At 59.8% G+C, this 14,785-nt stretch overlaps 3 protein-coding genes across 3 annotated transcripts; all 3 read left to right on the forward strand.

Annotated features, from left to right (window-relative positions):
- Positions 1-615: 615 nt before the first annotated feature.
- Positions 616-4,949, forward strand: PLICBS_002644 (pyruvate carboxylase; the record flags this gene model as incomplete). Its single annotated transcript, XM_018322340.1, has 11 exons — positions 616-739; positions 863-883; positions 951-958; positions 1,039-1,050; positions 1,113-1,150; positions 1,219-1,250; positions 1,320-1,439; positions 1,495-1,556; positions 1,633-2,479; positions 2,590-4,787; positions 4,842-4,949. The coding sequence occupies 11 exons, from the start codon at positions 616-618 to the stop codon at positions 4,947-4,949; spliced, it is 3,570 nt and encodes a 1,189-aa protein (XP_018179820.1).
- A 2,302-nt stretch (positions 4,950-7,251) lies between these two features.
- PLICBS_002645 (uncharacterized protein) lies at positions 7,252-7,931 on the forward strand (the record flags this gene model as incomplete). Its single annotated transcript, XM_018322341.1, has 3 exons — positions 7,252-7,308; positions 7,382-7,654; positions 7,716-7,931. 3 exons carry the CDS (start codon positions 7,252-7,254, stop codon positions 7,929-7,931), a joined length of 546 nt encoding a protein of 181 aa, XP_018179821.1.
- Positions 7,932-11,851: 3,920 nt separating this feature from the next.
- PLICBS_002646 (uncharacterized protein) lies at positions 11,852-12,422 on the forward strand (the record flags this gene model as incomplete). The annotated part of the gene is made up of 2 exons (XM_018322343.1): positions 11,852-11,997; positions 12,062-12,422. The coding sequence occupies 2 exons, from the start codon at positions 11,852-11,854 to the stop codon at positions 12,420-12,422; spliced, it is 507 nt and encodes a 168-aa protein (XP_018179823.1).
- Between the last annotated feature and the right edge of the window lie 2,363 nt (positions 12,423-14,785).

Below are 14,785 nucleotides of genomic sequence, written 5' to 3' on the forward strand. Positions count from 1 at the left end.
TCTCTGGCAGGGCAGGTACCCCCCCAAAGTCCCGCTCTTGCCCTCTGCGCCAGGCTGCGCGCGAGGTCTTTTCTTCCCGACGTCTCCAGCTGGATCCCTCCAGGAAGAACAAAATTCGTTCGCCTCTTGCTCCCTTGCTGACGTCGCCTGGCTGGCCCGCGCCTCGACTACCGCTGCCCAGAGCTTCTGTCTCAGTTCGAGGGTGTGGTCCCGCGCCAGCCTGCGAGCCTCGCTGCCCCGGCCGTCCACTACCACTGTTGGAGCTCTGTGCTGCAGAAGCTCTGACACTTGAATACCGAGCTAATAGCGATACCCCCCACCCCCACCTTCCAGTCCCAGCAACGAGCCACACTCCAGGCCGCCGCCGTACCAGAGACACCCCGCGACCAGCACCTGCGACCGAGACAGACCGACTGCGTCGCAGCACGTCTTTCGTCTCCCCGCCGGCTTTAAAAAGACGACCCTCCCAGAGCTCCGTCACCCCCCCAAGCCGAAGCTCTCGAGCCCTTGACCCTCTCTTCCCGAACCCCCCTCCTCTCCCTCTCCTCTCTTCTGCTTCCACCCTCTTGCTTGTCCTTCTCTTGCTGTTGTCGTCACTGTCTGCCGCTGCCCACAATGTCGGCTCCTCAGCAAGCCCTCACCTTCAACGATGTCTTCGAGGAGGAGGATGTGGACGAGCCCAAGTCGGTGCACCACATCCGCGCCAACTCGAGCATCATGCAGCTCAAGAAGATTCTTGGTGAGTTGCGCCGCTGCTCGCGCCTCGGCGCGCAGTCTCCCGTTCGCCAATTGGGCTGTGCTGTTACTTGCCTGGGCAAGTCGTGGAGCCTTTCGGCTAACCGTTGACCTTCCTCGGCCGCAGTCGCCAATCGTGGTGAAATCCGTAAGTCATGCCCTTCTGAATCCCCTCCCCACGGCGGGCATGGATGACCATGCTAACGTGCAGACAGCCATCCGGGTACGATGGACCCCACCTGTTGGAGCCGACGAAAAGCGATGCCCTGCGATACTGACAGTATAATCTCTGCCGACAAACAGGTCTTCAGAACGGTAGGTGGCCTGCTGCTCAATGGACTTGCGACGCAGTCTGATGCTGACCCGCTGCGTCTCAGGCTCACGAGCTGTCACTGCACACTGTCGCGGTCTTCAGGTACTTAATTGGCCCTCCGAATCCGGAGCCGCTAAGCGTCGCGCCACCAGCTGCTGACCACCGCAAAGCTACGAAGACCGTCTGAGCATGCACAGGCAAAGTATGGAGCCCGCCTTTCTGTTAAGCGTCGCCAATTGCCATGTGCAGCTTTATTGACAAGGAGAAACAGAGGCCGACGAAGCCTACGTCATCGGCAAGCGCGGTCAATATACCCCTGTCGGAGCCTATCTCGCTGGCGACGAGATTATCAAGATTGCCGTCGAGCACGGCGTTCAATTGATCCACCCAGGTCCGTATTCGAGTGCTAAACGACAATTCGTGTCACATACTGACCCCCCCACAAGGATACGGCTTCCTTTCCGAGAATGCTGAGTTCGCCCGCAACGTCGAGAAGGCCGGCCTCATTGTGAGTAGAACAGAACGGCAAGGTCACACCCTGAATCGCTTCACAGAGGCTGACTCGCATACGTCTTTGACTAAAGTTCGTCGGCCCGAGCCCCGATGTCATTGACGCTCTCGGCGACAAGGTATCTGCTCGTAAGTTGGCTATCGCGGCCAACGTCCCGGTCGTCCCCGGCACTGAGGGGGCTGTTGCCACATACGAGGAGGTCAAGACCTTTACGGATACCTATGGCTTCCCCATCATCATCAAGGCCGCTTACGGCGGTGGTGGCCGAGGCATGCGAGTTGTTCGCGAACCCGAGAGTCTGAAGGAGCATTTCGAGCGCGCAACCTCGGAGGCCAAGTCTGCCTTCGGCAACGGCACTGTCTTTGTCGAGCGATTCCTCGACAAGCCCAAGCACATCGAGGTCCAACTGCTTGGCGATAACCACGGAAACATCGTTCACCTGTACGAGCGTGACTGCTCCGTCCAGCGTCGCCACCAGAAGGTTGTCGAGATCGCCCCCGCGAAGGATCTCCCTGCCGAGACTCGCGATGCCATCCTGGCTGATGCCGTCAGGCTGGCCAAGTCAGTCAACTACCGCAATGCTGGCACTGCGGAGTTCCTCGTCGATCAGCAGAACCGCTACTACTTCATCGAAATCAACCCTCGTATCCAGGTCGAGCACACCATCACCGAGGAGATCACCGGCATCGACATCGTCGCCGCTCAGATTCAGATCGCCGCTGGCGCCACGCTGGCTCAGCTGGGACTGACGCAGGACCGCATCTCCACGCGCGGCTTTGCTATTCAATGCCGACTCACCACCGAGGACCCGGCCGAGCAGTTCCGCCCCGACACGGGCAAGATTGAGGTCTACCGCTCTGCCGGTGGCAATGGCGTGCGTCTCGATGGTGGCAATGGCTTTGCCGGCGCTGTGATCACTCGTAAGTTCCCTCTGGTTTCTCCTGCCATTTGCATTTCGCATGGTCGCCAGAAGACTCGGCCATTCGAATGGGTATGGCTGCTTAGAGCATGATGCTGACAGTTGTTATAGCTTTCTACGACTCGCTTTTGACCAAGGTCACTTGCCATGGCTCGACGTACGAAATTGCTCGGCGGAAGGTCCTGCGAGCTCTGATCGAATTCCGCGTTCGTGGCGTCAAGACCAATATCCCGTTCCTTGCCTCCCTCCTGACACACCCCGTCTTCATCGACGGAACTTGCTGGACGACGTTCATCGACGACACTCCTCAGCTCTTCGACCTGGTCGGCAGCCAGAACCGTGCTCAGAAGCTTCTTGCGTACCTGGGTGATGTCGCCGTCAACGGCAGCTCCATCAAGGGACAGATTGGCGAGCCCAAGTTCAAGGGTGAGATCATTCTGCCGGAGCTTGTTGCTGCCGATGGCACCAAGGTCGATGTCAGCGCACCCTGCCAAAAGGGCTGGAGAAACATTCTTGTGGAGCAAGGCCCCAAGGCCTTTGCCAAGGCGGTTCGTGACTACAAGGGCTGCTTGCTCATGGACACTACCTGGCGCGATGCCCATCAGTCTCTCCTAGCTACGCGCGTGCGAACCACCGATCTGCTCAACATTGCCAAGGAGACGAGCCATGCACTCTCCAACCTTTACAGCTTGGAGTGCTGGGGTGGTGCCACCTTCGACGTCGCTTACCGGTTCCTTTACGAGGATCCTTGGGACCGTCTGCGCCGCATGCGAAAGGCTATTCCGAACATCCCGTTCCAGATGCTTCTCCGTGGTGCCAACGGCGTTGCCTACTCTTCTCTTCCCGACAACGCCATTGACCACTTTTGCGAGCAGGCCAAGAAGAATGGCGTGGACATCTTCCGAGTTTTCGACGCTCTGAACGACATCGACCAGCTTGAGGTCGGTATCAAGGCTGTTCACAAGGCTGGTGGTGTGGTCGAGGGCACAGTCTGCTACAGCGGAGACATGCTCAACCCCCAGAAGAAGTACAACCTCGAGTACTACATGGAGCTTGTGGACAAGCTGGTCAAGCTTGATATTCACGTTCTGGGCATCAAGGACATGGCGGGTGTCCTCAAGCCTCACGCGGCCACGCTGCTGATTGGCTCCATCCGCAAGAAGTACCCCGACCTGCCCATCCACGTCCACACCCACGACTCTGCTGGCACTGGTGTGGCGTCTATGGTTGCTTGCGCCAAGGCTGGTGCCGACGCCGTCGACGCTGCCACGGACAGCCTGTCGGGTATGACGTCTCAGCCCAGCATCAATGCCATCCTGGCCTCTCTCGAGGGCAGCGATCTCGACCCCGGCCTGGACCCCAGGCAGGTTCGCGCTCTGGACACGTACTGGTCTCAGCTGCGCCTGCTCTACTCCCCCTTCGAGGCGCACCTTGCCGGCCCCGACCCTGAGGTGTATGAGCATGAGATTCCTGGTGGCCAGCTCACCAACATGATGTTCCAGGCCTCGCAGCTCGGTCTCGGATCGCAGTGGCTGGAGACCAAGAAGGCCTATGAGCACGCCAATGACCTCCTGGGTGACATCGTCAAGGTCACGCCGACTTCCAAGGTTGTTGGCGACCTTGCGCAGTTCATGGTCTCGAACAACCTCTCTGCCGAGGATGTCAAGGCTCGCGCTTCGGAGCTTGACTTCCCTGGGTCGGTGCTGGAGTTCCTGGAGGGCCTCATGGGCCAACCCTACGGCGGCTTCCCCGAGCCTCTGCGGTCCGATGCTCTGCGCGGCCGCCGGAAGCTCGACAAGCGCCCGGGCCTGTTCCTCGAGCCTGTCGACTTTGCCAAGGTCAAGAAGGACCTGGCCAAGAAGTATGGCGGCCCCGTCACCGAGTGTGATATCGCTTCGTACGTCATGTACCCTAAGGTGTTTGAGGACTACAAGAAGTTCGTCCAGCAGTATGGCGACCTGTCTGTCCTGCCTACACGGTATTTCTTGAGCAAGCCCGCCATCGGCGAGGAGTTCAATGTCGAGCTTGAGAAGGGCAAGGTTCTCATCCTGAAGCTCCTTGCTGTCGGCCCGCTCAGCGAGAACACCGGCCAGCGCGAGGTCTTCTTCGAGATGAACGGCGAGGTCCGACAGGTCACTGTCGTCGACAAGATGGCCGCAGTCGAGAACGTGAGCCGGCCCAAGGCCGATCCCGGTGACTCGAGCCAGGTCGGTGCGCCCATGTCAGGTGTGCTGGTCGAGCTTCGCGTGCACGAGGGCTCGGAAGTGAAGAAGGGCGACCCCTTGGCCGTGTTGTCGGCGATGAAGATGGTAAGCTGCACCCCTCTTGAGCCCTCATCGATGTAGTTGCTAATGTCATTCTAGGAAATGGTCATCTCGGCGCCTCATAGCGGCAAGGTGTCAACCCTTCAAGTCAAGGAGGGCGACTCGGTTGACGGCTCCGACCTGGTGTGCAGGATCGTCAAGGCTTGATCTGTTTACTTCGGCGGCAAGAATGATTTTACCTCGTTTGGTTAGGTCTCCACACAGAAAAGTTGCTAGACGCCTACACAGTGTGTTGACTCTCGGCGCGTTGAGGATAGTTAGGCAATTGTTGCGCTCGTGCTTCACCACGGCCCAGGTCTTGTAGGTTTCCCAAGTTAAAAATCGAAACACTTTCAATAGAGATTGCCCTTGCGATTTGCGTTAGGTAGACGTGAGTTTGGTTCAATCCCCCGTACACTTTCTCCCCAGAACATCCGTTGATGTGCTTCTAATTATTTATCCGTGCGATGGCACTGTCCGTCTCCCACGTTCGACGGCGCCTTCAGTTTCCGGTGATTAAAAGCACAACTTTCGAGCCGCGACGGGCTGATCCGCTAACTGGTCAGTGTCTGTCTGGTGGGTGAGGACTCTAAGGAGGGCCACGGCCACTTGGCACCTGAGAATAGGGACTACAGGCGACCTGTCCGATCACATCCATGGATTGTAACTGTGGTGACGGGGGCTGAATTCAGCTGGCGAGCTGTGCACAGCTGAGGGTAGCTCCTGCGAGATGGGGTTGCAGAGAATGAACTCGCCTCCTGGAGCATCAACGAAAGGGTGGAACTAAGTTAGGTTTTGATTGACTGTCAGCCGCAGGACGATGCCGGAGGACGCGCAGTGGATGCTACGCAGTGCAGATGAGATGTGCAAGTTTGCATGCAGATGCTTCCGGCGTCGACGGAGCCGTGATGAGACATGCATCCGTAAAACGCGATTGACTTCATGGTCGTCGTCACTAAATGACAAGATGCTCTGGGCGTGCAGCAACGGCCAGTCCGGCGGCGGGTGGCGTGGCTTCAAGAAATGCCCCCCCGCAAGGGCCGTGACGGAGAGTACGACAGCGTCTGTGTCTACTGTCTAGGTAGGCATGGCAATAGTCCGCTGCTAGGGTCGAACTCTACAGCTGGCCGCACATTGACTGACAGCTTGGACGAGCTGGGTCGCCTGCAAGTGCCAGCTGCGTGTCTAACTGGGTCTCGATCTCTCATCCAGGTCGGTGAGGGATCGGGACGCGGCGGGCGGTCACGTCACAACCGGGGAGAGAACCGGACTGGGGCGGGGGGGGACCCTGCGGGAGGGCATGGCCACGAGACCCCGCGGCGCGAATCCCAGTGATGCCGCCCCCCGTCCCTCCAACGTGACTGGGTGCCCTTGATGCCTTGTCACGTCGTCGGTCGTTTCTCCTCGCGCGAGGCAGCGCCGCCGGCAGGCTATTTGTGGCAGGACCCTGCTGGAGCCATCGCCCGCGGGGAGCCTCGCCGCTCAGTGTGATCTTCAGACCCTGAAGGGCCAAAGGCGCTCTCCTGGAAGCTCGGGACTGCCAATCGACGGGCGTTGGCGGGCTGCTGACACGGGGTCGGAGGGGCCGGCCCACCCCATCTGACCTCGAAAGTGTGGGGGATGGGAGCCGCTAAGGATCTTGTTTCCTTTTGTCTTGCAGGCCGCCTGGCGGGGCCGCCGCCATTGCCAGTGCCAGTGCCGTCAGAATCCAAGTACATCCACGGGTCAATGGATCATGCGCGCTGCGCTGCACCGGGGGGAGCTTTGACCAGGAAGCCTGGAGGACAAAAGCAACAGCATTGGGACACAGCAGCAGATTCACAGATATGCTGCTGCATTGCAAGGCTCCTCGGGACTTTTTGGAACTCGACGACGGGGAAACGGCTACTACCTCGTTGCACCAAAAGGGATCCCGGGTGCAGCGCGTGTCGGTGCGGCCAGCCTGGAACCTGGGGGTTTGGAGTGGTCCGTCCATGCTCCCGTCCTCCTCCACTCCACCCACTCCAGTGCTCCAGGTGGCAACCCCCCAGCTGCCGCCGCCGCCGATGCTACCACCCTCGCGCCCCCCCACCGCCCGCTTGCGTCCACTGCACGCGGAGGTGGGCAGAAAGAAAAAGAACAGCTCGTCCACACCACACTGCGGCGACCGCCATCTGCACACACAAAAACACCACGACACCGAAATCATCCCAGCTACCAGACGAAACGCCTCTTCTGCCTCGCGTACGCCTGCCACAGTCCGCGCCCGCGACCGACAATCAATCGAGCAGCCGTCCGATATACCCTGCAGAGCATCTGCGGCAAGCCCGAACCCGACACGAGGGCAATCGTCCCCCGAGCTTCCTCATTTCCCTTGGCTGTGCGACCACGGAGGGGGACTTGGTGCTCCCCATCCTCCACCAAACATCCTCTGCAGCCTCCACTTCAATAGAAGAAGATTCGCAATCATCGTCACGTGTCCTGGCGCGCAATGGAGAGCCTTCAGTTGTCCCAGGTGCTCGCCGACCTGAGTAACCTTGGAGCTGCGGTTCGTCCCCTTCCTGGCCCTTCCTATGCTGCGGCATGCCATGGCTGACCATCGCCACCACTACAAACTACAGGAACCTGAAGCCGCAGCTGCCATAGTTAGCGCGAACATCCCCACCATGAGAACCGACGTCGTCAAGCCGGAGAGCGCCGTCGCGTCCGCTATTCAGGCCCAGCAGTCTCAGTCGCGTCCTTCCTCGTCGATGAAGCGGACCTTTTCCGCAGAAGGCGGCGTTCCGCCCAAGTTCGACAAGTTGGGCCGGCGTATCCTCATCAGCTCGTCCGGCTCGCGCCCCGGCTCCGCGACCAGCTCGATCCCGGGCACTCCCCGCCGGGTGGACTCGGACGTAAGGGTGATCCCGATGCTGGGGTTCTTTTGCGAAGACTGACAGGTGTCGCGCCGTGTAGGTGGATGACGACCTCGAACGGGCCAGCACTCTCATGGCCCTCTACGACATCCGCGCCAAGATTAAGCAGCAGGACAACAGCAGCCTCATGAAGGCCCGCGAGAAGATCAACGCCCTGGCAGCCAAGCAGCAGGCCCAGCAAGCGGCGGAGCGCAACCTGCGGGCCGCGGAGGAGATGCGGCGAAACCGCTACTCGTTCCCAAAGTCTGGCCTCTAATCGTCCCGACCGACTTGCAGCGGTTGCGCTCTGCGTGTTTGTCTTGGTTTGACATGCCCATAGAGCTCAGGGTTTCTTTTTCCTTGCTTGTGGATGTACGGCGTTTCCGGCTTGACAAACGCGGTTTTCCCTCAGATACCTTTGCCATCTTTCCTACCTGTTTTGGGAGGTCTGGTGACCAAAAGCAACAAGATAACGACTATTGATAACGACCTACGGCCTGAACCTACGAAACGAGTAATACCGACGAAGCGGGGTTACCGCTGGGGAAGAAGCGGAGTACGAGAGCCGGAGCACCCTGAGCAACATGGATCAATCACGACGGTTTCTTTCACTGGTCGATTTTATCCTCTCAGTTGCACTGGCAGGCGTTGCTGGCCCTAGTGGCTCCCGCCTCAGGAGCACAGCGAACTCGGCAACCTGCCTTCTGACTTCTGTTTTCTTTTCACCCTCGCGACCTTGCAGCGGATTTGTCCCCGAGGCACTCGCCCTTGCAGGAGATATGGGGGCTGCCGCGCGGGGTCAGGGCGCACGGGTAGCAAACCAGGCATGAAGCAGCGTATTTGTTCTTGTAGGACATTCGTCGAGGAGGGGCGAGAGCGGCTATAGCCACCTGTACAGTACTGCCAATTCAGCCTTAATACCTAAGCCCATGACGCTTTCCACGTCCATACAGTTCACGAGGTTGGGCCTCTTGGCTCGGGGGTCCGGCGATAACGCGGGATCGGGGGTGGAGAGCGCCCCGGCGCGAGCAACAGAGTGGGGGTTAGCAGGGTGAATGTTCCTCAGAGAGGCGGGGGTCGCGATGCCCTTGGTGGCTTCGCCGGCGACATCATCGGGCCCCCTGTGGCTGTGAAGCATAGGTAGTTACTCAGTTACTCAAATACTCGGAGTGCGGATGATGACGTCGTGTTGGCAGGCCATGCCGTACCTGTGCTGACGGGGCGAGCGAGGCCGTGCCCTTCTAGAAGAGTGCTGCCCACGCGGGCCATCAGCAGGGATGATGGCCTCGTGCGTGCTTACACCCCTTTCCCAGGTCGTGCCTTTGCGGGTACTACGGCAGGGTAGTTTCGCAAAGGGGAGCCCCATTTTGGACGGACGATGCGCATCATCTCGGAGCCGGTTTGGTGCGAAGGGCTGTTGTGCTTTAGACACCCGGCCGTAAGGGCTTCCTTCGCTCCTCGATATGAGGGCTTCTGCGTGCATGGTTGGTCACCTCAAGATCGATCAGTAAGGTAGCTAGTGAATGGTTCGGCCGCCCTTTACAGCATCGCTCCGGTCCAGTAATTTGGAATTGTGTTGTTTAGCATATACGATCCTCACAACATCAAGCGACTTACACGGTCGTGGGTGGTAGAGTAAGTGGGAGGAGAGGCGGCGATGACCAGGCGGCGTACGGGGTCAGCCTCACTAGAATCGGAGGGCGTATTGGCGGTAGAGTTGATTTACCCGAGTCTACGGAGTGCCTGCTCGCGGACAGCGCCCTGGTAAGGAACATTTCTAATTAAGTTGAAGGCGCAGGGTGGAAGGTCCGCCCCGGGACGATTGGGTGACTTGGCGCCGACCTTCGGTGAACGGAACAGTTGATCAGCCTTGTCAAGCTGGACAAGAAGGTACTGGTATCGCCAGCCGCGGAGACAAAAATAGCGTTACCAACTCCTACACAAAGGAGTAGGGTTACTGAAGTCATGGGCAGCTCTCGTCCTGTGACTCCTGTCACTTTTGGGCAGTTCTCTGTTCGATGTAATGTGCTTAGACATCTATTGCACGGCCGAGGCCGCAAGGCATACAACCAGTTGAGGAAATTCCAACTGGCCGGGATCTCAGAGGCATTTAGCCAACCCGATGCTAAATCCTCAACTGGATCCCAAACTGACCGTTGGTCGTGATGCGTTTGCTCGCTCCCAGCGGCTACTGCACCTGGGCGAGCCGCTGGGCCGGATCCTCCAAGGCCGGGCAACCAGGGCTCAGGGCCTCCTCTGCACGGACAAGGCAAGGCATGGCGCTATGGCACCCCAAGGGTCCGATCTGCCGCAGAGATGCGGTGGGCCAAAGAGCAGCGCTCCGCGCTTCCGAGAAGGGCAAAATGACTTCATGCGCTTTCATGCGAGGGGGCCGGCCTGCCAACCCGGGCGAACCGTCGTCATCTCAGTCAGCGACGGCCGCCTGAAAAGACACCGAGCAGAGGCAGGCTCAGGTGCTGGACCTCAGGTGCTGGAGGCGAATCTGGTGGCGCGACCGCGCGTACGGAGCAGAGGTGTCGGTACTGTACTGTACCGTACTCCGTCGTTTCCACAGATCAGTAGAATGGATGCCCGGGGCGAGCAGTGAGCCAACCGGCGGCGCGAGCCAAGAGTCTTAGTCGCAGTTCGCGGAGCCAAGTCCAGCCGGTGTGGGTGTGCGCGAGCGAGTGTGTGACTGTGACTGATGGGGGCGCGAGTTGTCAATGCGACTGAGACAAACTGCAGAAACAGCATCCGCGCCTGTCACTTTGGTAGTCCTGATGCACGTCGAAGATTCACGTACGTGGTATCGGTGAACGGAGGCGATCCCGACCGACATGGCCGCTCCGTGGCCGTGCTCGCGCCCGGGGGACTGGGGCAGGCCGCCCGATGGCGCGGCGAGGCGTCGCCGTCGACATTGCGAGACGTGACGATGATGAAGAGGGTCCGCCCGGTCCCCGCAAAAGGCCACGAAAGGATGGCGCAGCGCCCGCATGTGATTCGCCGCTTCCACAGCGCACAGCCACCGTGGAATCAACCCAAGTCACTCCAGGCTTCACCACCTCATGGCGCCCATTTGCTGCGCGGCGGGGCGTGGAGCCACCTCCCCGAAGGGGGCGGCGCAGCTGGCAAAAAAAAAAGCTGGGCTGCTTTGCCGAGCCAACTCTAAAGTCCGGCGCCTCCACCCAACCGAACCAAACGGCTGTCGGGAGAGGAAAACGCGGCGGCGTTGTGTTGGCCGGCGAGGCAGAGGGCCATGCATTACCGGCCTGCAGGGTGAAACGCGCAATCATGAACGACGGCAGACGGGATCTGGTGCGACGCAGCCAGAGCCAGGCGGGCGCTGCATTGCAGCTTCGGCACGGGCGAACACGGGATACACGATGGAGGATACACGATACAGGTAATATGGAACAGACCTGCAGACCGCCAGACGTGTCGTCGTGGCAGAGCGTCTCATCGCGGTCCGGTGCTGGCAGGGCAGTGCACGGCCTGCGCGCGCGCCCCCGGCCCCGTTGGGCCCAAGCCGGGCCTAGCGGTGGCTCATTGTGGTCGTCGGTCGGGTCAGGTCAGTAAGTCAGCCAAGTCAGGTTGTTTGTCTCTTTGTCGGGCTACTGCGCTGTGCTGTGCCATGGCTCGACTTGGGTACCTACCGTCCACTACCTCAATACCACGCTACCTACGCTACGCTACGCTGTCCCGTGGGATGCAGGATGGCCCGGCTGGCCACTGCGGCTGAGCCTGCATCCGGCTCGCAGCTGGAGCTGCCCAGCGCCCGCCCGTCTTAAAAAGCCACTTTGCCCAGACTTTTGGTACTTCCCATAGCCTTTCCGCTCGACTGGCACCTCATTTTCTTCTCGTCATCAATCGCACACACCTCCCTGACGACGTTGCGTCTCCTTCGATCGAACGCATTCGTCGAGTCCAGTTAATTTGTCGAGACAGAGGCGTGCCCGACAACGTCCGTTGCTAGTCTCTCTCGAACAATCGCCCGCGCGTCGACGCCGTTGCTTTTGGGTCGGCCCCCCCCCACCGCAAGATCAAGCACGCGGTGCGCCCTCGTACACGTCATACGGCGACCGGAATCCTACATCACAACAGGCGGCCAGCATCTCCGCTCCGTCAATTTCCATCACCTTCGCATAGCTGCACATCTTCTTACGAAGCGCGGCCATCGCGACAGCTTTCCTTTTCGCCATGGCGCCCACGTCCAGCGAGCTCGCCAAGCGCTACTATTGTAATGGCTATGGCTACTGCTACAACAGCAGGTGGTACGACTGGGGCCGATGGGTTGTGGTCGGAGCCATCATTTTCTTCTGCCTTCTCATCCTCTTGTCCTGCACGTAAGTCTTGTGATCCCATTCAATGCCGTCAAGCGAAGTCGGTCATTGCTAACACTGCGCGCAGCTGCGTTGCCCGTCGCCGCCGCCGTCGTGGCGCACAGCCCATGTATGGCACCGGATGGATGGCGCCCGCCGGCAAGTACGGCCAGAACGGCCACGAGATGAACAACTACCAGACGGGCTACAACCAGCAGGGCTATGACCAGCAGCAGTACCAGCAAGGCTGGAACCAGCAGGCCGGCTACGCCAACCCCCCTCCTGCCTACGGCCAGCAGCACCCCCAGTACACGGGCACCACCTTCAACCCCAATGACGGCTACTACGGCCAGCAGCAGGGCCAGCAGTACGGCGTTCAACAGCCCGCCCACACGTACCAGCGCGAAGGCAACTTCTCCCCGCCCCCGGGACCGCCTCCCGGCAAGTAAGGGCATCGCGGTCAGCAACGTTTGTCGTGAAGGTTAACGGACGAATGTGGAGGGTCTGGCGTTATGGGAACACCGTGATGCTGTCTATTTTGCTATGTTTTATTTGACGGACGCTCAGTTGATGGACTGTGAACGATACCATATATGGAGAAATTGCTACATAATCGCTATGCGTTGAGGATACACTTGTTGCGGCGTTTCAGATAGGTCGCTGGGGACCATGGCATGGTTGCCTGTGTCAGTCATGTCGAGCCTTGGCTTCGGGCAGCGGCAATCTACTCTACGCAGCTAGAATAGGTCGGGCTACAGCCAGTCTTTATAATGAAAGACTCACTTGATCAAACCTAACTGGGATCACGCTGGGGAAGAGCATGTTATCGGCAACCATTGCGCGGCGCGCTGGGCCCCAATGGCCTGGATGCTTCACCCGTACAAACATCGCCCGCTGCGCCACGGCTTGCATCTCCGGGAACTGATATCAAGGAACCCATATCTGGACGCCTTTCTCTGTGCTACAATAACCGACCCGCCTTGGTGGTCGTGTTGCATGGCTTGTCAGCGGCCGCGTCAAATCTTCGGACCGCGCCGACGATTTGTCCCGTTGCCGCTGTCATCCACACAGATCACGAATTACGACGAACCAGCCGCCCAAGAGGCGCAGCCAGGGCTGATGCGACCCACGAGGTGGACAAGACCGTTGCGCTCGGGTAAGCAGATTATAAGAGTGGCCGCCAGCGAGAGCATGCGTCATCCCGGCGGCCGATGGCACTCGTCAGGGGCCATTGAAAGTGACGGCATATCGAACCCCTGAAGCCGTCAGCCGCCGCCGCCGGGGGTCCTGCGACCCATGCTTCCAGGCCTGGCCTCGACCGGAGGAAGCGGAAGGTGCCGCAATCAGCGGGCCATTATGCGCAACGTGCGTGCGTAATGAGGACTCGTACTTGCAGCAATGCCATCGTTGGCAGACACAAACCGAGTCCTGACCCTCACGATGCCATCGCTCCGCAAGCCGGCACCGGACCTCCGCCTCCTACTAGTTCGACATGGCGACCACAGAAATTTCTTCCTTTTTTGAACAGTGGTTCCCTTCTTGGGAATGACGAGCGGCGCCAGGCGTTGCTTTTCTCTGCAGGGCAAGTCGGCCAGAGGATCCCAATACGCGAGGGCGCTGCGGGCTCCACCTTCGGCTCTCTGTCGTCGGCACTTGGCAGGGGATGGATGGATGAAGTGGACGAACTGCACGCGCTCTTTTCTTCTTTGCCGCTGTGAAATCCGTTTGCGCCCCCGTGCCTCTGCGGGTGCCGATCGGCAGCCGGCGTCAGTGCGTTTTGCAGAGCGGAGAGGAGAAGAGGGACCGCGGAGGTCGAGCGAGACGCGGGAGTCGGAGAGGCTGCATGCGTGGCTGCGAGGCTGTGGGACACAGAGCGAAGCCACGGGCAAGAGCTGGATCGAGCGCTTCCTTCTTTTCCCCTTTCACGCACGACATCCACACCAGGCCCTTTCCGCCCTCCGCTCTGCATCTCTCCCCTTCTTTTCATTCATCCTTCTCCCGCCCCCTCTCTCTGGCGGCATCCTTCTTCAATTTTCCCATCTCTTCGGGTGAACGTCTTGGAAACGGGCGTCGCCCTTCTTCTTGTCCCTCCTTGTATTAGGCTCCATGCCGCTATTGTTCCATCGTTGAACTTTCAATCGCTCCCGCGTGGCCGACCAGGCGCTAGCGGCTGATACGCCACCACTAAAAACGTGCCCCCCAACCTCGCTGTCGGAGGGAGAGCCGCTCGCTGAGAGGTGCCCGTGGTCGCCCACCAACTCAGGAACCAGGAACCAGGCGCACTGCAACCTGGAAGCCAATTGCACAGCCCTCCCATTCGTTTCACCACGACCCGGGCGTGAGACACTCTCTGGACGGCGCTGGACCACTCGCCATCTGCCCATCACGGCTCCTCGCCCCTACCCGTCGATCTCGTGCGTCCCCCATCCTCGTGCCACCTGAGGTCACCCGCTCGACCAAGGGCAGAGTCGGGGCCACTGAGGACGACTTTCGCTCGCTTTCACGGCTGGACAACGTCCTCGTTCCGTCGTTCGCTTCTTCGCGCCGACTCGACATCACTCTTTCAACGAGTCGTCATTCCTTTCGACCCCGTTCACGTCCCAGGGGCTTTTACGCTGCTCGAATTCCTCGCCCATTCTTCCACACAGACAGTCACACCACTGTCGGTCAGACGAGCCCAGAGCGACGAGACCGTTCTTTCACGAGTTCCGATCACGAAAATTACCTTGCGCTTCCCTTCCAAACAACGAACCTGCGACTCGACCCTCGGTCGCTCTATTGAATCGGTCCACGTCATTGCGACCTCCCAGCA

Source organism: Purpureocillium lilacinum (assembly GCF_023168085.1).
Source record: "Purpureocillium lilacinum CBS 284.36 DNA, scaffold_2, whole genome shotgun sequence".
Lineage (NCBI taxonomy): Eukaryota > Fungi > Ascomycota > Sordariomycetes > Hypocreales > Ophiocordycipitaceae > Purpureocillium > Purpureocillium lilacinum.